At 36.1% G+C, this 26894-nt stretch overlaps 6 protein-coding genes across 6 annotated transcripts; 5 read left to right on the top strand and 1 right to left on the bottom strand.

The window, feature by feature from the left end:
* Nucleotides 1–363: 363 nt before the first annotated feature.
* On the top strand, nucleotides 364–1332 carry Bfra_011565 (putative glycoside hydrolase family 16 protein; the record flags this gene model as incomplete). Its single annotated transcript, XM_037341892.1, has 1 exon — nucleotides 364–1332. The coding sequence occupies one exon, from the start codon at nucleotides 364–366 to the stop codon at nucleotides 1330–1332; it is 969 nt and encodes a 322-aa protein (XP_037194749.1).
* A 1316-nt stretch (nucleotides 1333–2648) lies between these two features.
* Nucleotides 2649–3461, top strand: Bfra_011564 (uncharacterized protein; the record flags this gene model as incomplete). Its single annotated transcript, XM_037341891.1, has 1 exon — nucleotides 2649–3461. One exon carries the CDS (start codon nucleotides 2649–2651, stop codon nucleotides 3459–3461), a length of 813 nt encoding a protein of 270 aa, XP_037194748.1.
* A 3025-nt stretch (nucleotides 3462–6486) lies between these two features.
* On the top strand, nucleotides 6487–6720 carry Bfra_011563 (uncharacterized protein; the record flags this gene model as incomplete). The annotated part of the gene is made up of 2 exons (XM_037341890.1): nucleotides 6487–6626; nucleotides 6669–6720. 2 exons carry the CDS (start codon nucleotides 6487–6489, stop codon nucleotides 6718–6720), a joined length of 192 nt encoding a protein of 63 aa, XP_037194747.1.
* A 121-nt stretch (nucleotides 6721–6841) lies between these two features.
* Bfra_011562 (uncharacterized protein) lies at nucleotides 6842–7118 on the top strand (the record flags this gene model as incomplete). The annotated part of the gene is given in 2 exon segments (XM_037341889.1): nucleotides 6842–6952; nucleotides 6972–7118. The coding sequence occupies 2 exon segments, from the start codon at nucleotides 6842–6844 to the stop codon at nucleotides 7116–7118; spliced, it is 258 nt and encodes an 85-aa protein (XP_037194746.1).
* A 7935-nt stretch (nucleotides 7119–15053) lies between these two features.
* On the bottom strand, nucleotides 15054–18660 carry Bfra_011561 (putative extracellular aldonolactonase protein; the record flags this gene model as incomplete). The annotated part of the gene is made up of 8 exons (XM_037341888.1): nucleotides 15054–15395; nucleotides 15497–15974; nucleotides 16043–16441; nucleotides 17317–17734; nucleotides 17790–17857; nucleotides 17916–18304; nucleotides 18352–18456; nucleotides 18511–18660. 8 exons carry the CDS (start codon nucleotides 18658–18660, stop codon nucleotides 15054–15056), a joined length of 2349 nt encoding a protein of 782 aa, XP_037194745.1.
* A 4481-nt stretch (nucleotides 18661–23141) lies between these two features.
* Bfra_011560 (putative srebp cleavage activating protein) lies at nucleotides 23142–26616 on the top strand (the record flags this gene model as incomplete). The annotated part of the gene is made up of 3 exons (XM_037341887.1): nucleotides 23142–23173; nucleotides 23242–23516; nucleotides 23567–26616. The coding sequence occupies 3 exons, from the start codon at nucleotides 23142–23144 to the stop codon at nucleotides 26614–26616; spliced, it is 3357 nt and encodes a 1118-aa protein (XP_037194744.1).
* Between the last annotated feature and the right edge of the window lie 278 nt (nucleotides 26617–26894).

Raw genomic sequence — 26894 nt, 5'->3', positions numbered from 1 at the left:
CGTGGTGATTGTCAAAGATGGAGATGAGAGAATCGCAGGAGAAAAATGAGAATAGAGTATAGCGTAAAGGAAACGTATAATGACCACTCGTTATAGTCATAATAGCTCCCTACCCTGAGTTAAAATGTCGTTATTTCGATAGAACCCATGAATTCTATGGTTGTACTAAACGCTTATCAAAAACAAAGAAAAGTTGCCATCTCAGATCTCAGGGGTGGAAAAATCGAACTTACCGAGTGACCCCGCAAGTAGCGCAGCCTTATGATTTTGCGGGCCGATCCGCACACTGACGTAACATTCGTGCTATAACTTTACCGCAAAATCCCACACATTTTACATCAAACCAAACCCAATACGATCAGCATGTCTTTCAAAAGTATTCTCGATAAAGCTAAAGCTAAGGGCGAAGCCTTTGCTGCTCAACACAATTTTTCCATCCCAGGTCAATCCACAGCACATACACCCCCACCACCACAACCCGCACCACCAGGATACTATCCTCAAGTTCAACCTCATCACAATGCAGGCGCACCTCCTCCAATTCCTCAGAATAGGCCATCCTATTCTGCGATTCATCCCTATTGGACACCTTCTTTCGCTCCCCACACACACGTATCCGACAATTTCAGACATCAACTAGGCGATCATGGTTGGGGAAACAATGAACTCCAAAATTACATCGCAGACCGAGAAAACTCGTTCCACGATGAAAACGGTTGTTTGGTCCTCCGAGCCATTGCCTCGAACGGCAGATTTACAAGCGCACGCTTAACCAGCCATATGACACTAGCTCGGGATCGTGGTAGTCTCGTAGCAACCATTACACCACCCTGTGCCTCCGGAATCTGGCCGGCTGTCTGGCTCCTCCCGCGTGAACCTTTTACATGGCCGAACGACGGAGAGATAGACATTATGGAGACGTGGAACGGGGATGCGACGAATCATACTTGTTTGCATTGGGGTCATTTTAATGGGGAGGACTGGAACAAACATAGGGTTGTGGAGACACCGGTGCACGATATGCATCATGCACAACATACATATGAGTTTGCGTGGAACCAACCGGAGAATGGTTTAGGAGGGAAGATGGTCTGGTATATTGATGGGAAGGTCGTTATGAAAGCAACGGTGCCAGAGGGCACGAGGAGGCTGAATGATTTTCAGGTTATCATTAATGTGGCGATGGGTGGAAATGTTTGCCAGGGACAGAGACCGCAGGATGGGCATTATGACTTGAGGATTCATAGTCTGAAGATGTGTGATGAGCCAACGGGCGGGTGGGGAAGGTTTGAAAATGATTTCATTCATGGGCCGGAAGGACATGCGATGTGAAGGGCTGTTTGGCCAGTTCGAGGACGATAAGATACATTCTTTAGATCACCGAGGATCGAACTGATTCAATGAGATTTTTCCTTTCTCTAGATTCCACGTTTATAGAGTTTCTGGTGGAAATGACGCTTCCTTTGACATGCGGAAGCTTCGCTGGGTGGCGCAAAATACTTGAATACAGATTATAAATTATGGCAATAAGACCCGTTGTGGAAAGATCAAAGCGAGTTATGCCTGAGCTTCCAGTTTGAATCTCTAGTACTTTAGAATTCTCCAAACAATTGAAGGTGCTTTTATCCCTTGGTACAAGGAAATTAAATACTTTTGGGCTACTTCGGATGATTGTGTGGGATCCTGTTCAGATATTACGGAAAGTTTATTGCAATAAGAGCTAAACTGTACATCATCGAATCATTTTCCATTGGAACTTTCAATAGTAGAATAGACGCATCTTAGAGGGTACGAGCTCAAAGTTGAGTCTGTAGACTATACTTATTAATGTGCCTCTTTTCACACTTGGTCTTTGGATCGGTTCAGATTTATACCATCGCTTGGGGTTCTGACTCTCTTGCTTTCCGACTGTGGTATTTTACTTACACTATCCTGTTCATGTATTCGAGTCATCCAACACGACAAGATTTTGATTGTACATCCCATTATGCTAGAACATGAGGATTCAAGATCTAATTGTTATCAGGGTAGGTCTGTAAGTGGCTAAACGGTAACCCTGAATGTCAGTATTATTCATGTAATAAGTGCCGTCATCTTGGTTAGAATTAGATATCCAGACCTTAATTTTCAATGCAATCACATAGCTGTGCCTATGTGGACATTGCATTCATCGCGCGACTCATGTATGAATCCTGTGAACTTTACATTCATTTCACAGCCAGAAAGAAGTCATTTTAATTGATCCATGAAATACTAGTCTTATCAACTATCATACATCCTTTGGACGTCATTTCAGTGATATATGGTTCTAATTCCATTGATTCTGCAGTCATTTCCGTCATTTCCTCATTTTACAGTCATTTCTACCAACATTTAGATTCTCTTTCAGTGACTTCTCATTGATCTTGAGTCATATCTGTCAAGAGTGCTACTCATATTGACAAATCATACCGCACGATAACGAATCATCATGAATTTAAGGGGTTTGAATGAGAGCTGCAAAGCACCTCTTAAGCCTTCAAGTCCCCCGTTTCATGCACTTTTTCCTCTAAATCTATATTGAACGAACGAATATTGATTTACTGCATTGAGAATAAATCTATGAACAAATACTGTTTCCAAGTACATTAACTCTATTGCGAGCAATTATGAGTAGCCCAGCCTCAAACCGTCAATACAAATTAAGACGAGGGGAAAGTTCAGCCATACCTTTTGCCTCTCAATCCCGCTTTGAAGAATCATTTCGCTCAGGAGGAGTTTCAAAGCATCTTGATAGCAACCTTCATCGTCCATCGGATACCCAAACACCACCACGTCCTCAAAGAGGGCTTCCAATACACGTCGATCCCAATCATTATCGGTCGGTGGATGCGCAAGTACAACCAAATCTTGAAAGAGCAGTTCCATTGCATATAGACGCTGGCCTTCGTCGCCCAATGAATGCTCAAGCGCCACTACATCCGCAAAGAGGAGCTCCCAGGTACTTTGATCCTATACCTCAGTACCCGTTAAATTTCCAAGGGCAACCAGCACAGCAAGAGTATTTCAATGAAGGTAGACGTCGAGGTCGGCCTATTTCCCCACAGTTAGTTGCTGCTCCCGCGAACTCGAGACCTCTTTCTCAAGAATTGAATATTCCTATACGGAGTCAAAGAAGAGAGCGCGCCCCGCCAGTTATAATTGCCGATAAAAGCGATTCTGAAGATACCCCGGATCGGCAACGCTCGCCAAGCCCACCTCGTTTCGAAGACGAAAGCAATTCATCGTCAAGAGGCGGGAAAAATTCAAGAAAGCAACTTTATTACGAGCGCCCACCTCAACCCTGTTTGTCCAGAAGTAGTAGGATGGATCGCAAATCGACAGAGAGAAGCAAAATCGATCCTGGGAAGAAAACCTTGGGTGGACTTTGGGTGCGTGAATCCGGTATTACTCAGCGGGGCACAAAGAATAGCAAGGTCTGAGGCCCTTCCTCCAACTTATTTGGATATTCATGGGCGCCTGGTGAAAATTTTGTAACGCGTAAAAAATCGGGAAAGGTCGACGATCAGGACCGTGAGAAGAAGCTCTAAAATCACAGATTCAGACACTCGAAGGATCGCTAACATACAGTGAGTGCCCATTCCCAGATATACATGTCAAGAGTGTTACATAATGGACTCCCTAATTCGTTACAAAATTCCAGAATTCATGGACATAAGTGGGCGGATCATCGATCATTTAAGGTGATCGTACAAAATCGCCTGTGAGGAATTCTTATATTTTACATATTCTCTTGAATTTTATGGCTCGTTATCTTGACATTAGATTATTCTATACTGGCTCGATGTCAGAATTTCATCATTGAATAGTTTTAGTACATTTCATAGAAAAATTAATGTGTTTGATGGTCTCAACAATTTTGGGGGGTTTCTCGAAATCCCATGTTATATTACCTAGGTAGTTTGTTACAGTGAAATGACTCCAGCGCAGGACCCTCAATGATTAAAAAGTTGTTCAGATGCATCATAATTCTATCCCTCAATTTTCGGAATCTTGATTGGCGATGAAGTAAGTTTTCTCTTGGTTTTTGTTGCCGGAAAGTTGTATAACAAATGTAAGATTTTCTAGTCCGCTTTGTTACATGCTATTCTGAACTCAATACGAGTACTGTGGCTCATGTGGCTGTAACTGTGAAACAAATGCTTGATCAACTTTTGTTACCACCTTCAAATTTTGTGACACCTTTGTTCGAATGAGGTTGCTGGGTAGCATCACCATAAGAAGCAATGCTTTGTGAAATTCCAGCCATTCGTTGAAAGGGAGAAGTTTGTAGCCGATTTCCATATGTGTGTAGAGGGGGTAGATTGTTGAAATTTTCGTTTGAACAGTGACCTACTGGGTAGGTACCATTCTTTAAATGAAGGTCGTGATCATTATATCACTGTAGCTAACTTGAATGCGAATGTTTCCTTTTTATTTATTTAATGCTCAAGTCTGTTACTCAAGTCATTCATTAATCTCTATTAAACTCAAAGAAAGTGTGGAATTCAGCGTGGATATACCACCAAAATTCATCAGGTGTAGAATATTGTTGGGTGGTTGGCTCAGCGAATGAACCTGTATTTTCAGTGGTTGGGCTTTTCCTGAACAGGTGACATGCCGGTTTGTGCTCAAGAATGACTTGACCAGACAGTCTCGAGACATTCAAAGCTCGAAACCCAGTTGTTCATCGAGTCCTTTTCAGAAAATCACAATAATTTATCTTCCTCTTGTCCCCGCATTGTATCATTCCTCACAGCTAGAAAGACTTAAATGGCTAATCGAAATGATCTTTCCAGTCATTTCATGAAAAATGCCGATTTATCAATGAGTACAATATTATCCACAGTATTTTAAACATTCAAATTAGATTTCGTGCTCAAATAGAATCAAATGTATAGTTTCAAACTTATCGTTCAGATTGCTTGACTTTAAGATGGCTCCTGAAATATTGCTCAAAAGCGCTGGAATTCCCTCCTTACTTCTACCTCTTTCTTGCAACTGCGACACCTACTGATACTTACACGACCAAACATTTCAAAAAGACCTCAAGAATCTTCTCGACACTTCCAAAGAAAACTTCGTCAAAAACCTCAACAATGTACTCAGTCACAAAGAATTTTCGCTATGAAAATTCAAATAACACATCACACGGTGACAATCTCACCGTAGAAACTTTACTTTTAAAGCCAACATACACGGTCAAAATATTCCCCGCAACTCATATCGAAAGTATTCCACAATCTTCGCTGGGAGAGATCCCAACCGAAGTCCAAAAGCTCTATACATGGGCAGCACATGTCTGGCATTATGGACATACGAGTAATCCAATCTCTAATGAATCGAAAGATTCTATCTACAGAAGAGACGAGTGCAAAGACGGGTGTGTTGGAAATATCTACTCTTGGGCCTGTAAGAAAGGATGGAAAGCTGGTCATGTATTCGTGGACGTTCTATGTGGAAGTGAATGCATAACTTGCCCCGGAAGTAGCGGTTCGAATTCCCCCACCACGGTACCTAAACTTCAAAGTAAAGATGGTGCGAGATCTGGATGTTGTTATACATGTGAAAGTGGAAGATGGATGAACAGATCCACTATGTATAGAGTGAAAGACTCTGTTGCATTTGGATCTGCAAGAGCTACTGTACTTGAAAGAGTTAAATATGGGATTGGAAGGCCCCTGGTGTATGGACTATGAGTTTAGTATTCTGCAAGCTATGGCGCTCAAACTCAATGACACAAATTCAACCTTACATTACTCTTAATACCAATACTTCATGAGATTTTCAATTGAGTGAGTGACACGAAACCCTGAAAGAGGGTAAGACTCTCGCCATATCAGAAACGACTCGTCAAAGACCGTCAACACGCACCCCGATGACGTAACATCATGAATTCGCCATCCTTTTTCGGAAAGAAAGACGATGCATTGCTTGGAAAACGTGCCGGTAATTTGTACAAACAAATCTATGAAGCAGCATAAAATGAATTTATAACAAGGTATGAGGATATGTAGACAGTGGAGCGTATAATGTGGAATATGAGGAAATGTATAAATCGGAAAGGGTGTAGGAGAGACAAATAAGAGCAGTGCACAGCAGTTACCAACTGATTTGGTTGGAAAATGAGAGGAAATGTTAGGGAGCCGACTCGACGAAGTCTGTGAAGGAATAACAAAGCATGTGATTTTGGCACTTCAAGCATTGTGACTTTGAGAAGATGTCTCACAACACAAATAACAGTCATAAAAAGCTCTTAACTCATATTTCTCCAATACAGCAGTCATTATTCTCATGAAATTCGGTCACAAAAAGTGACAACACCTTCACTTACATCCTTTTTTCGAAACGTCTTTTGCAGATCAGCTTCAACTCTCCCCAAAATCAAACAACTTCAAAAACACCAGATCAACTTCAACAAACCCGAGCTTAACCATCTTGATAATACCCATAGTTCTCTCAATAAACATGGCCCAAGACTCTACGACCCCGGAACTCTCCTCCGAAAAACGAAACACTTATTCTCCTGCAACTGTGCCCCCCTCTGTGATTGATACACTGAGACAAAAGGCCTACGACAAAGCATATCAAACAGCATGTTGGCACTCGTTCGACTGATCATATAAAGCTGGGTTCAACGCTAAATTCAGCGATCGTTATATGAGAGAATATATGAGTGACTTTGAACGAATCCGTACTTAAGATTCTGAGAGTAACGACAAATGTGAGGATTTTTTGGTTTTCATGGTTGAATCAAGAGATGATATTTGGAATATGTAATCTGATTAACTTTAAAGGGAGTGCAAAACATCATGCGTTGATGATGTCGGATCTTAATAAAATTCCATTCCCTCGTAATAAAGAATCTACGGTATATTTATGTCTTGTACCCTTATTCTATACCCCAAGAGTTGAAAAGATTCTGACTTTCAATGTAGCAAACATCTACTCAGATGACTCAACTTTTTAATCGCATGCAAGACCTCGAAAAGAATCGAAAACGCGACATGGCTCAGCGAGGAATTATGCAACTATTTTGGGGTTTATTGGCTATACTCTTCATTTATCTCGTTATGGATATCACGTCCAGAAAAGTCTGAGCCTAGGGTGGAAGAAGCTGAGTAGCTCAATCGAAATGTGGAAAGGTTCAATTTGACCCAGTAAGAAGATCTGGGAAGAAGCATTCAATCTGTACGTGTAGAAATCCAACAGACTTGACTTTAAACTTCTCCATCCTGTAGTAAAGATCTATGATAACCGGTAATCCCGTTATGTACGAAAATTGAACTGTGACTGTCAAGCAAATAAACAAATTTAGAGTACTACTCTACATTCAAATGCACATGGAATACCGTACGAAGAAATTTTCATTCATGTGAAAATCCATAATAAGCCTGTTAAATCACTTATTAATACCTTACTAATTAAGAGATATCTTGATGACTAATATATTTGTAATATGATTCTATATTATAAAATCATATTATCATATAACGTGGTTTATCATCATGTGGGCTATATCATTATGTGGGCTACTTTCACCTCAATTATCGTATTCAAATCCATATTATTCTATAACTATTAAATCAATTGATTGAAATTATTAAGAATCTAACAATCTAGAATCTATTATATTGATTTGACAAGTTCTTGAATTATGATCTAATTTTCCATACTTACTATAATATTTATTAGAAGATGCTTTCTTATTAGAAATTCTTTTATTTTGATATTTATTGTATTGAATCTGTATATCAATCTTTTACTGAGATAATATATCTATAGCTTTTTGTTTAATAAATACTTTTCCATTATGTAATTGAATCTTTTTAGTGCATTAATATTTGCTTAATACTTCATTTGCTTTCCGAAATGTATAAATCTTTGTACTTAAAAGTATATTTTTATATATTAATCTCTCTATATCTTTAGCTAAAGCTAATATAATATCGAATATAGATATAAGAAAGCTTGATTAATAACAAGCTATTTGAGATTTTATTAAAATTGATTACAAAAAAGCTTTAATTAGATTATAAGGAGTTTAAAAGATTCACAAATCTGGATTGAAAGAAGGAGAAGTAAATATATAAATTTGAATATTTAGTTTCGAGAATACAATTTCAGAATCAAATAGTATTAAATCTATTTTTTCGAAATTCTGCTTTTATATTCTAAATTGTAATTGATTCTTAATATATAGTTTTAAAAACTATTAAAAATTCAACCTTCAAAATATAGTTAATATATACCTTAATAAATTTATCAATTTGAGTATTATATAAATATTTCAGATTACCAAAATAATTAATATCAAGTAATTGAATTAAATGACTTGAATATAATAATAACTTTAGATATATTATATCATTTGCTTTACAATATAATTGAAAAGGTATTGATTTATGGCTTTTGTATTCATCCAGCACTAATATTCAATATTTGCCCTTTCTACAATTCAGAGTATATTTATCGAAGTATTTCAATTATTCTAAGTTTGTTTCATTATTTATCTATCTATTAGAAATAGGTTTAATAACCTAATCCACAAGGAAATCGATTTCGATATACTAATTAGAAAAATAAACTTATTTTTAAACTATTAGAAATGGGAATATAGTTTTATCCTCTCTATTACTATATATAATCACTGTAGCCCACTCTTTATTGCTTAATTATATTATCTTATTTCTACTATTTCTTTCAGTATTAGTTATAACTATTTCGGGGCATATTATACCTATCATAAAACTGGTTTTATCAAAGTTATAGAAATTATAATCAAGAATACTATATTTTGCTTATATATTCGAAACTATTTGAAATCAGTCTTTAATAAACTTAGGATTTTTATAGAAAGCTTTTTAAAAATTATAAGTATAATTAAAATATATTTTTAATTCTATATGATATTTTATGAATTAATAAGCCTAAAGCTTTCCAATCTTTTTTATATCCTATATTTCGAGAATATAATTTGTTATATTTTCTATACCTTTGAGTTTAGGTAGAAACCCTTTATTATTTATATCAATTATATATTGAATAATCACTTCCTTTTCCAATTCTATAATTTTATAAGTTTTATATCAATATTCTATATAAAGAATAAGATTATTCATTCTATACTGAATCATTATATATAGAATATTATATAGTTTAGCAGCTTTCCGAATACTTAATTTTTTGTTTTTTTGAATAGCTTTAATAGCTAGAATGATTTGTGTTTTTTTGTTAATCATTTCCATAATAGATTGTTAATAAATCGCATGTTAAAGCAAAGAGATAATAATTAAGGTGAAAGTGGCTCACATGATGATATAGCCTATATGATAATAAACTACGTTAGTTATATATTAGTATCTCTTATTAAATTGATTTAGAATAGGATGGAATCAAATAGAAATATATAGAAGATTATTATTAAATTGATTAAATTTGATTCGTTATATTTTCTTTTTATTATATAAAATGATTCTATAAGATTCGATTTAAATCGATTTTATTTATAAATATTAAAGCCTTAGGATTTCATTATAAACTATATAAACCTAGGATATTCTTTAAAGAAAACCTAGAAGGAATAAGCAAATTAAATTCAATTCAATTCATTCCTATAATTTGACTTCAGTTCTACTATTATATTATATATTCAATTTATCCCTAAACTAAATCTGACTAAATCTTCCACTAAATATTATAATAATATTATTTTATTATAATATAAGATCTTATCTCTAATAGGTTATAAGCCTGACTAGTTTAAACTAGCTTAAAAGAGAATTAGCTTAATTTAAGGCTGTATATCACATATATACAACTATTAAACTATCGAATATCAAATTTTCGAATTAATTCAATTGAATTTATATCGAAAAACACTATATATAAACCCTGAGACCTGCGTCCCTGAAGCTAAACCTAATTAAGCATATAAAATTAGATCCCTAGACAATATATTTATACTATATTACTACCCAAAACAAGTGATATATCAATTTTCTTTATACCAAGGTACCCTAGCTTATTTAGTTTTTATTCTATATCAAATAAAATAAAGATCTAATTTAAAAGATGACTGATCTATTAGATCTTTAAGATTAAATCGATTTATTCATAAAATCCATTTAAATTTCGAAAAACTAGCTATATATATATATAGATTAGTATTAATCCAATGTATAAAACCAATAAACCTATAATAAAAAAACTTAAAATAACTTCCAGCATTAGCTTTAAATCTAACCCTTTAAAAGACAAATCTAACTATATAGAATAGGTTAATAAAACTAAGCTCTTTTTAGAATTAAATAGCTTTATGTTATATATCAATAGTATAGAGATGCTACCTAATAAAAGTCTATATATAAACAAATCAGGAAAGGCTATTTCATCTGAATTAGTTATTAAATATAATGAAAAGGTTTCTAAATATCAAAGAAATAAAAGAAAGACCTTAGAAACTATTAAATCTATAATTAGCTTCGAATTAATTGAGAGATTCAAGGATAAAAAGTCGACTAAAAGCCTATAGAATTCTATTAATAAGATATTTAGAGAATCTTTTATTAAATTAATAGGAAAATACCTAAATAGACTAATAGAATCTAATTATATAAGTTCTAAGGGAATAAACGAATACATTAATTCAATTTAATCATCCTATAACTACTTAAAATCGATGAAATTCAATATCCCTAATGCTTTTATAGTATGATTTCTTTTTAGAAGCCTATTAAGCTCATTCAATAGTTTTGCCTCTCGAAAATACAAAGAATTAACTAAAAATCCGATTAATATTAATTTGGATATACTCTTTTCTAAGTTGATATTCAAAAAGACTAAAATGCAATCTAATATCGATTTAAATGCTAATAAAACTAGCTTTAATAAAACTTCTTATTACAAATATTACTCTAAAAAGAAATATTTAAAATTCAAATACTTTATAAAATATTTTGAATTAAAAATTAATAAAGGAAATAATAAAAAGTATTTTAATTCAAATACTAATATTAATTCGAATAAACTAATCTCTAGCAAGCAACTAATAGCTATAAACTACTATATAAACTCAACTAATTAATTTTTTAAATCTAAATATAAATTTATATTAGATTCTAATACTACAGAGTATTATTCACCCAATAGGAAATAGTTTATAAATTATAAATCATTGAATAATTATTCTATTACTATAGCAAATAAGGAAAAGCTTTATATTAATAATATAGGAGATATTTCTATTTTAATTAATAAAAAATCTAAAATACTATTGCAAAAAGTATATTACATTCCTCATATAATCTCCACCCTTATTAATTCAAATAAAATAGCTCAAAAAAAATAGGCTAATTATATTATTTTATTAAAAAATAAGATTGATATTATAAATAAAAGGGCTAATATACAAATTATAGTACCCTAGCTAATTGATATATATTACCTTAATTTTAAAATAGATTTTAGATACCTTAAAAATATCAATATCTTTATAATTGAAATAGAATCAATTCAAAAATTGAATTTATTATTAAATAAAATTGATTTAAACCTAATCCATAAGAGATTAGATTATATAAATAAAGATTATATTATTAAATCCTTGAATATCTAATCAGATAAAACTGATTTTGATTTAGAGATATATAAATCATACAAATTCAACAAATTCCATTAGAAAATAAGTAAAGAACCTTTTAAAATACCCAAAATAGATTCTAAATTCAAAAAATTCAGTTTAGATATAACTGGATCTTTTAGAACTACAGGAATTAAAGATGAAAAATACTTTTTAACATTTACTGATTAGGCTACTAGAGCTATATGAATATATTTAATTAAATTCAAATCATAAGCATATAATATTCTAATAAAGTTTTATAATCTAATTAGAAATCAATTCAATATTAGTATTAAAATACTATAATTAGATAATGCTCTTAAATTTCTATTGAATAAATAATCGAATTTTATTTGAGATCATAGAATTATATATAAATATATAAGCCTATATACTCATTTACAAAACAAAATAATTGAAATATTAAATAGATATATAATTGAAAAACTAATCTATTTAATTAAAGAAAAAGAGATTTTATTTTATTTATAACCATACCTAGTTAAAATTATTGTTTATATCAAAAATAGAATATATAATAATTTTATTAATAATTTACTATTTGAATTAATATATAATAAAAAGTTTAATTTAAGTTATATTAGAATCTTAGGCTCTCTTATTTATATAATTAATAATAAAAAGATTTACAATAAAAAAATGGATTTTCGAGTTTAGAAAGGTATATTAGTAAACTTTGATTTATCTAATAATTATTTAATCTACTTTTTAGTTAATAAAAGAGTAATTAATTTAAAAAATATTAATATTTAAAAAGATCTTATATATTCTAATAAATATAAAAATCAAGATTTAAAGCTTTTAGAAGAAGAAAATCTTGAATTTCAATTTATTCAGGATATACTAAATATTGAAAATACTATTAGTATTAATAATCCTCCAGTTAATCTTGAAATAAACGAAAACAGTGAAAATAATAAAATATTTGATTATATAAAGGTTGACATTAGTGAGTTTATTCCTAATAAATTTATATTTGAAAAACTAATAAAACCTATTATACAGTAATCTAAGTAAATAAAAAGCCTAATCCTAAATAATAAGAATCTTAATAATAACAGAAAACATATACTTTCTTATTATGAACTTGCTTTTTCCGGGTATTTTAATTCAATCAATAAGGGGATAAATATTGAAATAAATCAATAAGATCTTCAATTAGCTTTCAATACTAAACTTAAAAATAATAATAAAGTTATAATTAATAAGCCAGATTGTATATTGATTAAATCTAAATTCTATAAAGAAGCTATTAACTCTTTAAAAAAAGAATATTAACTAAAAGTTATGGAATACAAAATAAATACTCTTGAATCTAATAAAACATGGGATATTATTGATAATCCTAATAATAATAAAGCCCTAAGGATTAGATAGATGTATAAAATAAAGGATTTAGGTGAATTTATTGAATTCAAAGTCAGATTCATTACTAAAGGATTCAAATAGCTATATGGATTAGATTATATTGATATATATGTATTAGTAGTTAAATCAATGATTTGGAAGCTTTTATTTGTATTAGCTCTTCAAAATGATTGACTAATCCATAAAATTGATATGGTACTAGTGTTTGTACAAGGCAATATTGATATATCATTTTTATTAAATTTATTAAAGGAATTTAGTGAATTAAAAAATAAAGCTTTAAAGCTAAATAAAGTTTTATATAACCTAAAACAATCAGCTAAAATATAGTATTATATTTTAAAAGATATATTAAATAAATTAGGCTTTATAAACCTAATTTCCGAGAAATATATTTTCATTAATAAAAATAAAAATATAATTCTAAATATATATATTAACAATATTATTATAATAGCCCTAAATTAAGAGATTATTAATAAATTTATTAATAATCTAAAAGAATATTTTGATTTAAAGGATCTAGATTCTATAAAGGATTATTTAGGGATTCAAATTGAAAGAATTAGTAATATATTAAAGCTATATCAATTAGAATATATTAAAAAGATACTAGCCAGATTTAATATACTAGATTCTAATTCTGTTTTTATTTTAATGGATTCTAAAATAAAGCTAATTTATAATAAAGAGAAAATTAATAATAATAATATTAAATTATATTAAGAAATTATAGGTTCTTTATTATATTTAGCTTTTAGAACTAGATTTGATATAATATTTTCTATATCTAAATTAACTAGTTTTTTGTTTAATCTTAGTGTAGAATATATTCAAGCCATTAAAAAAATACTAAAATATTTGAAAGAAACTATAAATAAGGGTATAAATTATAATAAAATTAAAAATCCTTATATTCAAGAATTCTGTAATACCAACTATAAAAAGGAAATCAATATATATAAATTTACTAATAGATATATATTTATACTAAAGAATGGGCCTATTAATTAGAAATCCAAGCTACAACCTGTAATAGCCCTTTCTACAGTCGAATTTGAGTTTATTACTATAAACCTAGTAGCTAAAAAGATTATTTATATTAAAAAGCTATTATTAAAGCTTAATTTATATAAATAAAATAAATTTCCTTTATATATAAATAATTAAGTTACACTAGCGCTTACTAAAAACTCTATATTTTATAAAAGAAGTAAGTATATAGTAATTAGATTTTATTATATTAGAGATATTATTAAATCAGGGGATTTAGATCTAATTTATATATTTATTAATAATCAAAAGGCTGATGGGCTTACTAAGTTATTAGCTTGTATCAAATTGATTGAATTTATGAATTAAATTAATTTAAATTAAGATATATAATAAAATTAATTTAATATATTTATTAAGGGGGTATGTGAAAATCTATAATAAATCTATTAAATTATTTATTAATACTTTATTAATTAAGAGATATCTTAATAATTAATATATTTGTAATATGATTTTATATTATAAAATTATATTATTATATAGTTATATATTAGTATCTCTTATTAAATTGATTTAGAATGAGATGAAATCAAATAGAAGTATATAGAAGATTATTATTAAATTAATTAAATTTGATTGATTATATTTTCTTTTTATTATATAAAATGATTCTATAAGATTCAATTTAAATCGATTTTATTTATAAATATTAAAGCCTTAGGATTTCATTATAAACTATATAAACCTAGAATATTCTTTAAAGAAAACCTAGAAGGAATAAGCAAATTAAATTCAATTCAATTCATTCCTATAATTTGACTTCAGTTCTACTATTATATTATATATTCAATTTATCCCTAAACTAAATCTGACTAAGTCTTCCACTAAATATTATAATAATATTATTTTATTGTAATATAAGATCCTACCTCCAATAATTCATGTCGAGTTCTAAAATCGATTCTTGAAGCCAGAACGACAACAATTGACGTGGAAGTCATCCTCATATTGATACTAAATCTTCCGCCTACTCGTCCCAAACAATACAAACAACCTGTCCCTCTATATCAATTCCGGCGACAATCTCCAAATCTCCTCCATCCACATTCCTCTTCAACAACGCTACTCTTCCATCGTTTTGCAATCCCACAGCCACCAAGTCCCCAGCTTTGTTGATAGAGAACTGTCTTGGGAAACTACCTCCAGCAGCATCAATTGAGACGAGTGAGAAATTACCATTTGAGTGATTTAGGGAATACGTTAAGAGAGAATCGGAGGGAATGATATTTGTGGCTGACGGGGAAGAAGGATCGGGGATACTAAAGTGTGTATCGTTGCGTTGAGAGATGAGGAGGTAGTTATGATCGGGCTAGAAGGTATCTTAATATCATGTGTTTTTCCAACTGGCAAAATTTGGAAAGAATTTTTCTATTTACAAAAAAAAAGTTCCTGAGAAAATGAATCACTCACTGTAATTTGGATCCCTGATGCGGCACTATAAAACTGCAATTCTTCGCCTGGGGTAGTCGTCTCCAAAAGACTCCTCTCAAACTTCACTTCAAAACTCAAAGTGTTGTCACTTTCATATGTAACCTCATATGCCGTAAGTCTGTTAGTCAACTGACTGACCAAATAGAAGTATGTGATTCCCGTTTCCGAAACAAGCCAATTTGCATGTCTCGGTCCACTTCCGACGGGAGTTTTCAATGGTTCGAGTGGTTCTAACAACTTAGTATCTTGATCGATTCGATATATTCTTACGAGATCAGCACCCAAGTCTGGGACGAGGACAAATGATTCTGTTGGATCAGTAATTGCTTCGTGTGGATGCGGTGCGGTTTCGTATTGGGGATCCGCGCCGGGAGTAGTAAGGTTATAGGTGAAGGTTTGGAGAGGGAGTATGTTAGTTGCGGAGGTGACATCCAAAGTTCCTACGCTGCTTGAGGAACTATTGGCCAGTCATTTAGTACGAGTCCCAAAATTAAGTCAAGCCGAAATTAATGGGTGACTTCTTACTAATAAGCTAAAGCCAAAGCAGTATTATTCGCATACAATACTGTAGCCGCTGCCCCAACCGGTGTCTCAACTCTATCCAATGCCACCAAAGAACCGTCGTCCTGAATCTTCAACGAATTGAGAGTCCCATTACTTGCAGTCAGCCCTCTATCCGCGCAAAACAAAATATCTCGTGAAGAATCTAAAGTGATCCACGAGGAATTGGCCGCGCATGCCGTAGATGTCGCAATGACTTCGAATGAATATGCACCATTTGCATCTTCATCGAGTGACAATGTGGTAACAGTTCCTGCATATGAAGCCACAAATAGTCTGGACGCGAGAGCCTGAGAACTTGCGAGTGTGAAGATGAGGGATTTTGAGATGAACATATTGAAAGCTTGAGTTTCGTCTGGAAACCTAGAGATGACGTCGAATATGGCGGCGATACTATCCATTTATATGAACCTTCAAGACGTATGATTTAGACCTTGTCCAATATCGGCATGCTTGGTAAGCTTAAGCTCTCCTGCATTCACATCCTGCATACAGAAAGGGTACCCATCTGAGAGACTAGTAAGACCGAAGCCTAGAGTGACGCCCAGTATTCCCCCCATGCATACACGATAAACTTCATATTGCTCCTGGGTTTGTCAGACGATTTATTCACCTACAACTCTATCTCCATCTTAATTCGAGTTTACCTTTTCCGAACATTCCTTTCGTACACCGTTAATGGGATTTATCAGTCTTCCGATCTCAAACATCTTCTAATTCTATTGGTGGTAAAACCAAATTGCCCCACAAGCCCCATTATGATCCCAACCTCTTCATTAGTCTTTGAAGAATCCACACAAACTTGAGATGTCACCATTCTCTTAGGTCCCTAGCCCGAAAAAGAGAATTCCGGCTCGGCGAATGCATGGCGACCGGATATTAATTTGCTTACCCTGGATCACGAACGGATAACCTTATTGCCCTTGCAATGTTTCGGATATTCTAGATTGACCGGTAGATTTGCCGAATATTACCCTGTCACCTACAAACATGGGGTAGAGGTGGTTTAATACAGCAGGAATCCAGCAAAGATTGTGTACACTTGCACACCAGTAGGCATTCTTTACCATTGTAAGCAATATGTAATCAGTGTAGAACAGAACCTGAAAATGTATTTGCATTGATCAAAACAGCACCATAACCTGAATATAAAATGAATCCTTGACCCAACTTCCTCTTTTCTCGAAGACCAATTTTACTATGTTATCGGAACCATTCTGAATCTTGTTTGCTCTCACCAACCCCCGGTGTTCACATCGTCTGGCTCGGGAACTTTGCCAGCAACGCCTTGCATTTGACGTTCGTGTTGCATGTCCACCGAACTTCTCTGAAGAGTAGAGATGTTGTATGTCCTTCTCTCCTTGATTTGACCATTCGCGGGGATCGTAGCTTCACTTCCTTGGTGAATGACGGTCACGGTATGTGCACCATGACCTGTGAATTTGTTAAGGATTTGGGATACTGTTGACATTTTGTATGCCCGTTGACCGTGTCCTCGTCCACCCTCACCATGTCCGACATCGCCTTCGAGTTCAATCTCCTCTAGGCCTTGAATGTTGTAGTGTCGAAGGAGAGGTCGTAATGTTGCGATGCAGCTTGCAACAATTCCCAAGCCAGCTTCAACTACGGACCAAATAAGCATTGGAGATATTGAATCTGCGAATGTTCATTAGTGTTAGTCATGTCAAAGCAAGAGGATAGGGTCCCGAACAAAGAGGATCTGCATAATCCAAGTCCACAGCAAACACTCCGATTCGTACAGCACAAGCGACACCAGCGCTGGCGCTCCGTCAGCAAATTTCATAACTCAGATGTCGAGAATATACGTGTCACTTACAATAATCCCAATCCCAGGACAGTGACAACGAACGTCTTCGTTTTTATGTGCATTTGCATATTCCAAACTAACGCGACCGGAACGAGGGTAAAAAGAAGATATAGCGCTATAGATAGTCCGGCCCATGCATAGCCTAGAGCATCTGCTGAGTCGTAATTACAATATCCATCCACGCTTGAGTCGCCCTGCTTCCAAGCGTATGAAATTGGCTGACAATTGAAAATCAGGTAAAAGCTTGCTATGAAGCATAGGATAACATTAATTGATAGTCCAGCCCAAAGAGCGTATGCGCAAGGACTGGCCTCAGTGAGACGGAGGAGACATGTGGCATAGGAAGCTTTAATCGCCGTAACAGCACTTATGTAAATTAAGACCGTGAGCCAGACGTACTGTTGATTGTCAGTTGGTTGTATAATCTCAGAATCAGTTTTGAGACCTTCGAGCTTTCAACAATGTCATCAGTCTTCATTCCCTTTTTGTGCTGACCAATACCTCGTTGAACGCCAACGAAGAGTAATGATGCCATCACGATATAAAGGCCCTAAAACCCCAAGTCAGGATACCAAATACTGAGATCTTCGATGATGCGTCTTACGAGAGACAAGAGGATGAGAAAATCATCATGACCAATGGTATTTCGAATAACTACTCGAGTATAGTAACGGAGTGAGACAACAAAAACGCCGAGAATGAGGAAAATGATCGTTATTGCCAGTATCGATGGACCATAAGAGTCCATTCTCATTTGGGACGAAAGTTGCGACTTTCTTTGTAACGATGGAATGTAATTCCTGTTAGATTGGTTAATTGTGCTTTTAGGTATACTGAAGGATGTTGTAGGTTGTAGAAGCGCATCATGCCACAAGGTGATAATTAATTTGCATGCATCCTAACAGATGCTGGGAAGAAGATGATCAAGGAAGGGAAAATAATAGTAAAGAAAGGTCGAAGGAAAGAAGAATCGGGGGCGAGAAGGATTATGTATTGCTTGAAGGAGGTGGAAGGGTAAGAGCAATGTTGATTTGACGGTGGGATCATACCTCATCTAACTCTGGAAGGTACGAAATGGTTTAAAGCGTTTATCACACTCTTAATTGAGTTTGAGCGAGATAGATAAGAATAGAAACGCAAACATGCCAAATTTGTAGAAGTAACTGAAAAGTTTACTTACCTCTCGGCGAGACGACTTGGAGCGAAGTATCGCCTACTTACTCAACAATCAGTGCAACGTATCGATATTCGACGAAACGACACGCATACTGACTCCAAACAATTACTGTACCCCTAGAGCATCTGAGAACAATCACAGTCAATGAAGTTGCTAATGTCTAAGCCCCAAATGCAGAATTCCCTGGCAATCTCTGTAAATGGCTGCAATGGTTCGCGACAGGAATAGACAGGTTCGTGGGGCATGTACATGACCAAGTACAGTGACGATGGTGACACTTGTTGTTTCCATCGGCTTTAGACTTCAGACTACTGAACACCGACATGCGGCGCTTAAAAATGTGGTATATATATATACAAATCCAGCCTCATGAAAGTAAGTATCCGTCCTTTCTGATGGTTCGCATTCGCATAGCATGATTACAAAAGTAAGTCTCATGCATCACTAAAAATACAGTAATGCCCACGAGGAGTGGTGTGTATCATGACGTAGTGATGAATACATAGATAGCCTTGAAGTATCAAAATTGATGAGTTGTATTTTCCCTCGACATTGCCATGACTTGAATTGCCGAAAGTCGGCAGTGGTGGTGGTCGTGGTTGTGGTGAAGAAGATCTAGAGATGGATGGTTTGAACATTGAGGAGGTTGAGGATGATTAAGGAATCACAAGTGTCACTTTAGTCCTGTGATGAAAGGTCCCTTTTGAGATTGTGTTGGAAGGATCTGGAGATATACCTGTCAGATAGGTACACACACTTTGCTTCTCACCGCCTTCATTCACAATCCGTTGCCCAAATGCGTGAGGGTCATAGAAACACTTATAAAGGGCATTGATTGAATCGAATTGAACCGCACTTGTTTTTTTGACGAATGTTCTTCGCATATACCAATCAAACAAAGCGTTTGCTTTCAAATATATCAGATTTGAGGCTGTTGATCAGGAATAGGAATCTCGCCTAGTAAAATGGCCTGAATGTTTCCGTTCCCAAATTATTAAAGGGCCGACACAAAGGTCTTGGAAAGCGGGTGTCTGCAGAATCAAGATATTGTCCCTCGTATGCACCACAACATGGAAATGATAGGTAGGTGGCGCTTGTATCGATAAGTAGTCCTTCGACGAAGAAGATGTTTATAAGATGGTTATCGATTACCTACCAAGTAGCTAGGTAGCTAGGTATTGGCTAATTCATTTCTACTACATGAGGACCTGCATAAAACACCTACTTAAAATACCTCGCATAGCTTATGCAGTCTACCCCTTAGGTATGTATATCTTCACATGTTACCTTGGCTAGGTAGATACATGATACCTACCTCGCCTACAGACTAGGTACCTAGTACTTGGTAGTATTTCACCAAGTCTCTTTTTCTTTGGGTTGTTTTTCAAAAAGGTATATGAATGCGAATAAACACCTAAAATGTAGCTGTCTACCTATCTACATACCTACCTACATTCATGCCCATCACACATAGAATAGTGATTAGTTCTCAAGACGAATCCGTTATCGCTGGATACCAAACTCACATAGGCTGCGCCAGTAGACAACTCAAGCTGTACAGAAGTTTCTGGAAAGTCACATCATGTTGATCATCTCCATAAACACTCTGTACATGTTCCCCCGCAAAAGTCGAATGGGAAGGATTTCAATTGCCAGTGGTGGCTTGATATGCTAATGCTAATGCTAATGCTAATAATAAATTGATTATTGGGACAACCTGGGACATTTGATTGGAACTAGAGTTGAAATCCATCCGCCACCGGTGAACGCTTGAAAATGCCTCATTCGGGTTCTTTCTTTTCTTTTCTTTTCTTTTCTTCAAAATTCAAGGGACCTGAAAATGTGTTTTTTTATTCAGTTTTAGCACTTCTAGCACGCCTAACTAGGCCATCGGTTAATATAAATGCCGTCAAAATCAGGCGATGGACAGGTCAGAATGTCAAAAACCATACGATGATTGAATTGATTCCAGACAAAAGGAAGAGGAGTAAATTGCAGAACGTGGTGAAAGGAATTATATAGATTTAAGTGAACGCCCACTTCGTACGAAGGTTTGGATGGCCTTTTATCCTTTTCAATTATTGCTATTATTATTGACATTGCTATTGCTATTGCTGTTGCTGTAACCTTTTTCAGTTTGGAAGAAAGGGTCGCAGTGACTAGTTTTCTCTAACCTCTTACCTCGTGCAGCTGCAGGCACTTGCAGCCACATCCCCCTTTCGTTATCTTGAAATTTACTACAGGTTGCCAAATGGTCTGGATCTTCAATTGGACTTGATGCCGATACTCTAGCTTTCACCTCAGCTTAACATGATTCGTTCTTTGTGGCGAGAGCCCATTCAGGGCTTGTCGATAGGTGTAAGCTTTCAAGTCAGAAGGAGAAGAAAATGAGGAAACACAAGTCCTTGTAGGTATCTCGGTATAGTACAAGAATTCATATTGTCGAGTTGTGAGATACTATGAAGGCGGTCACTGTGCAGCCTCGATATTCAAGAATTAAAAAAAAGCAGGTGCACCATTCGATCATCGACACCAAACCACAGCACACGAAGGGTGTACAATCAGAGAAAAAAGCTAAGATTCGAAATTTTGTATAAAGGACAGGGGATCGGGACGGGATCTCGTACAACCTGATCAATTTTGAGAGACATTGTATAGGTACAATACTGTTGTGTTATCGAGTATCTCTCTACATCCCTCGCAGGCGCCGACAAGTTCATTGAATTCACTTCACACATATGGAGATTCGGGAGTAACATCCGTTTCCTAATCGATATCTCGCGTTTGTTCATCAAAGTATCATACAGTATCATACAGTATCATTCGAATTGGCGAGCCCTTCTGTACCGAGTTCATGCATGGTTGGAGGTGGAGTGGACAAATGTGGAAAGAGGCAAAGAAAGAGAGAAGGCGCTAGAGAATGGGAGAGGAGAAGGGGGGGGAGAGGTTCTAGCAACCAGTTATACGCATGTACAGTCTCACAGTGTAGACATATACAGACACATATACAGTATTATCTACATACAATCGTACTCCTTACGATTCGGTAGTTGCCAGATAAGTTCACCCGTCGTTCTGCCATTCATTCTACCTAATGCCTCCCTACCACTTCATTCCATCAGCTCTTCCAAGGTTCATCTACTGAATGGGATCAGGATCGAAGACAAGGGGAACGTCCCACATACATATACACTTATCGTTTGATCTGTCATGAGAATTTCGAGGGACATCATTGGTTATTCTTCTTTAGACCTTTTCTCAACTGAACAGTACATGGTAAGGTATCAAAGGACCCAAGTAAGAATTGAAGCATTTGATTTGCTCGGCTCAGGATTCCGAGAGAGAAAAGAAAAGAATCCACATATTTCCTTGGCTCGGGACGGACTTCACACAGTATCTGCACAGTCTTCACTGCCATTTTTTTCAACATCTGCCCTCACAGTCTCATCCACCTAGTACGTACGCTACGACCATCCTAGGTATTTTCAATTCTGCGATTCGATGAAAATGACAACAAATTAAACTTAAACTTAACCAACTATTGATGAAAAAAAAAGGAATTGATAACGCTACTCGAGTAGACCTCAATTCATTCATTCATCCAGCCCTTGATCCATTCACTCCAAAACCCTCGATCAAATCGTCAATTATCAATCAACCAAGATCGACCCAGTACCTTCCATTCACTTGATTCAAATATGTCAGCACTTCGATTTTGAGGTTCCTCAAAGCTTTCAATGTTCCCACCCAACATCTCCGATTCGTCTCTATAATCACTCGAGCACCAGCACTAACACCACCACCACCTGCGATAACACCATGATTGAGATTCCCCACGACGTCAACAATTTGAATTCCACCATTATTGTCTACCCACGCCTCTACTGTATCAATACCGATTTGTTATACTCCCGAAATTTTAATCGACGAAGAACTTAATATCTTGGCGCGAATCTATTACTGAAGTCTGTCAAGGTTCTCGAAAGAAGGTACCGCCGCCATACTTGGAGTGGTTGGCAACAGATCAAGGACAAGGGCAAGAACCACCCCTCGACACCATGATTTGGTACCTCCTCTATCCATTCAGAGGGTGAGTGATCTAATGAATTGCTATGCTTGACGAAAGTTCATATATCTAATCAAGCTTGCCTCCATTAGAACCACGGAACCTCCCGACCTCGACATCAAACATCCCATTCGAGATCGCTTCACTAAATTCGGACATAATGTCGCAAAGCACTCAGTCGCTGCCATAACCATCTCTGCTATAATCGCAACACTTCTCATATATCCCTTTCCATTTCTCTTCACAAATGGCTTCACCAATGGCGCGTCAAATCTACCACATCATGTATGGTCTTCCGCGCAACCTTTGAAGGCATTGGATGATTCGAGGAAACCGGATGTGGTCATGCGATCGATATGGGTACATGGTGTGTTATTACTCTGGGTTTCGAAGGGAGGAGAGCTAATACTGGAGTAGGAAGCTATATGAAAGCTTTACAATCAGATGTTCTCCAAGCAGCATTAGAGATACAGGATCATATATTAGGCCCCACTATCAACTTTAACCCTCGCAAAGAGGCTAAGCATGCCCAGATTGACTATACACAAAATGAATTACCAGTGGATGCACGAGATACCTTCCATGCAGTAAATGGTCTAACAAACTCATCTTGGTTCTTTCATTCTCCATTGCAATACTGGTCATGCTCGAAGGAAGCGATCTCGGCTGATGACGACATCGTGATGACAGTCAACAAAAACTTACACCAGTCAACCTCTGTCAACGTTACCTTGAGGCACTCTATCGTCTTTAGTGGTAAGCGTTTTGAAGACCACCATCTTGTGGCTGCAGATGCCTTGGTCATAACCTTAGTTCACATGCTTGACTCGCCTGTCGGGAGATATTGGGAGAGAAGAGCAGCTCAGCTGGCAGCCAAAGGATCTGATGATTGGCGCATGATTCCTTCCGATGGCCGTTCGTTAAGAAGCACTCCCTATGAATTCTTATTTCAACCTACTGCTACTTGGGAATCGATTGCATTGGCCGCCGCATACACTTTTGGCGCATGGTGGTTCGTCGCAACTTTATGGGGCCTACGGGCTCTCAAGTCAAGGCTTGGTCTTCTCATTGCAGCAACTACTCAGTTGGCCTTTACGTTCACTTCCACGTTCACCATCTGCGCTATTATCAAAACAGATTTATCCATGATACCCAGAGAATACTATCCTTTGATTGTTGTCTTTTGCGGCACGGAAAACATGCTTCAACTCGTAAGAGCTTTTATTGTCACGCCCTCATCACATCATCCGACCCTTAGATCCGCAGAAGCCTTTGGAAAGAATGGACATGTATTCCTTGCAAACACTGGCCAGAGGCTTCTCTTCTTGTGGGTTGTATCCAAGTTTGGAGGCGTAGGGCAAGCTACTTTCTGTCGCTTCGCTACTATTGCCCTAATTTTTGATTTCTTCTACCTACTAATGTTCTTCGCTCCCGTTCTAAGCATTGATGTAAGAAGACCTCAATTGAACGACACACTATCAGCTTCTTCCCGGGAACGAAGCTATCCATCACCAGAAAGATCATCTTCTAAGCCATGGGTCGATTTCATTTTTCGTGGAGGAAACATGCCTTCGACTCGTATTGTCGGTACCTTGGTGGTTATTATCGCAGTACTAATTTGCCAGTGGCACTTCGATCAAGGTATCTTGCAAAGCAGTAAACATTTATTGAAAACAACTTCGCCGGCTTCGTCAATACTAGAGGTCGATGTTCATCAAGCTCGAACTCCAACTGCCTGGCTTCGATTGCAAGACCATGAGACTGTTCATGAGCTTATAAGCGTTGTAAAACCACATGCTCACAGTTTCGTTGCTCAAGTTTATGATCCTTTAGTTTTTGTTTTGAACGGTTCAGATCGGACACCAAACAGACTTGGTGTGAGATCGTTTCTCCCTGCCTTTTATGACTTTATCGAGAACCAGTCCCTACAATTTCTTTTGTTTGTTATCATCACTGGCGTGATTGTCAATCAATTCATTAAATATCTCTTGGCTGATGAACCTTCTGACGACGAAGACCACGAGGGTCACGGCGACGAACCCCTGCTATCGGTAAAAACATTCGGCTCTGGACATGCTTTGGATGTTGTCTTGATGACAGCTTCTCGCGATGGAATTATCGTTTCAGTTGGCCTGGACAGATGGATCCGGGTTTGGGATGCACAGCATAATGGCCGAAGCTATGTAGTCGAAGACCCTGGATCCGACATCGATCCGTTTCCTGTTTTAGCTATGGCGATCGATAATGACTCGAATTGGCTCGCAATACTGTCCAAGAAAATGGTCGCCTTATGGAATATTCCTGAACGAAGATGGGGTCCGACAATGCCCGTGGACGTTAAAGGGCGAACTCCAGAAGCATTTTTCTTTAGCCACAATGAAGTTGAGTTGATTGATCCGGTGATTATCGTACGCCATAATGGTCTCATGTCAGAACTTCATATGGAAGATCATGTTTCAAAGGAACTACAAATATGCCGCACGCCATTGGTTTGTGTTGAGCCACATTTGGAGAAAGTTGTTATGAATGGCTCCCTGCCACCTCCAAAGATCATAACCGCCTCAAAGCGTGGTTGTGTACATGTTGCAGTTGAAGAGAAATCTGGTTGGGTTTCATATGACCTTAGACTCCCTTGGGTATCCGATGACAAAGATGTCAACTCAATTCTTCCGTTGCCGGCACTATCTTCCTTCCTCGCTATACGCGACCACAGCGTTGACCTTGTTGATATACACACTCATAATGTCACACATTCATTTGTTACAGAGAACATCAAACCAGGAACACTGCAATGTGTTCATTCGACAAGACGAAGGCCGCAATGTGGATCTGTTGGTTTGGGATCGTTTGCATTTATGTATACTTGCATTGAGACTGGTAATATGATGATGCAATCATATTTGCCAAGCAGAGAGGGCGATACTATATGTTTCCGTGATCCTGATAAACCAGGCTCTAAAACATGTTGTTTATGGCGGGAAACCGTAGAGCGGAGATTTAGTATAGAAAATCCTGGTGATTGGCAAGCACTCCAATCGGGGTATGTGGTAGGTGTACGGAAGACACAAGATCAAGATAAACAAGCAGCAGGAAATCAACTTTTGGGATCAATTGGAAGCGGCGGACTTCGACGACGTGGTACTTCGGGTAGGAGGTCTAATCTAGATCACCCAGGAGGTAAAAATGACGGCTGGGAGGTTTGGAGCTTAGGATCGAGAGGAGATGAAACCTCTGTGCCCTTAAATTCAGTTTACGATCAGGTGTTACTTGTTGGTAGACTTGGCCCAATTACGAAAGTGGGTACGAACAGTATCGTAGTTGCATTGGGAAATATGGTCAAACTTATTACTGTCGGTCATGAACGTTATGATCGTCTTGGCAATGATTCTGATGAAACATTCGTGGGCATGGCACCTGTTGCGAATAGGAGGAAAAGACCTGTTCTTACACGAAAGAGAACAGATTGATGTGCAGAATTTTTTATAACCTTTCTAAGGTATTATTTGTGCTTATTCGTAAATTGCTTCTGGGGGAAGGATGATACCCAATATATGGACAAAAGGCGTTTCCGAAATGAATTGATACAGGCGTTACCATGGTCGAGGAAGCGGCGTTCGTGGATGTTGTTTTTATTTTTTGGTCTCATTCTGCGTATACAAGGCTGGGCGCATATAGTGGCATCTAAATCGCTCTTTAAAGGGACATGGTTATAGTACTTGAGTATATGCTTATCTTTTAGGCATGC

The sequence above is a fragment of the Botrytis fragariae genome (genome assembly GCF_013461495.1).
Source record: "Botrytis fragariae strain BVB16 chromosome Unknown tig00000037, whole genome shotgun sequence".
NCBI lineage: Eukaryota > Fungi > Ascomycota > Leotiomycetes > Helotiales > Sclerotiniaceae > Botrytis > Botrytis fragariae.
This window is presented reverse-complemented; position numbering and strand designations above follow the sequence as displayed.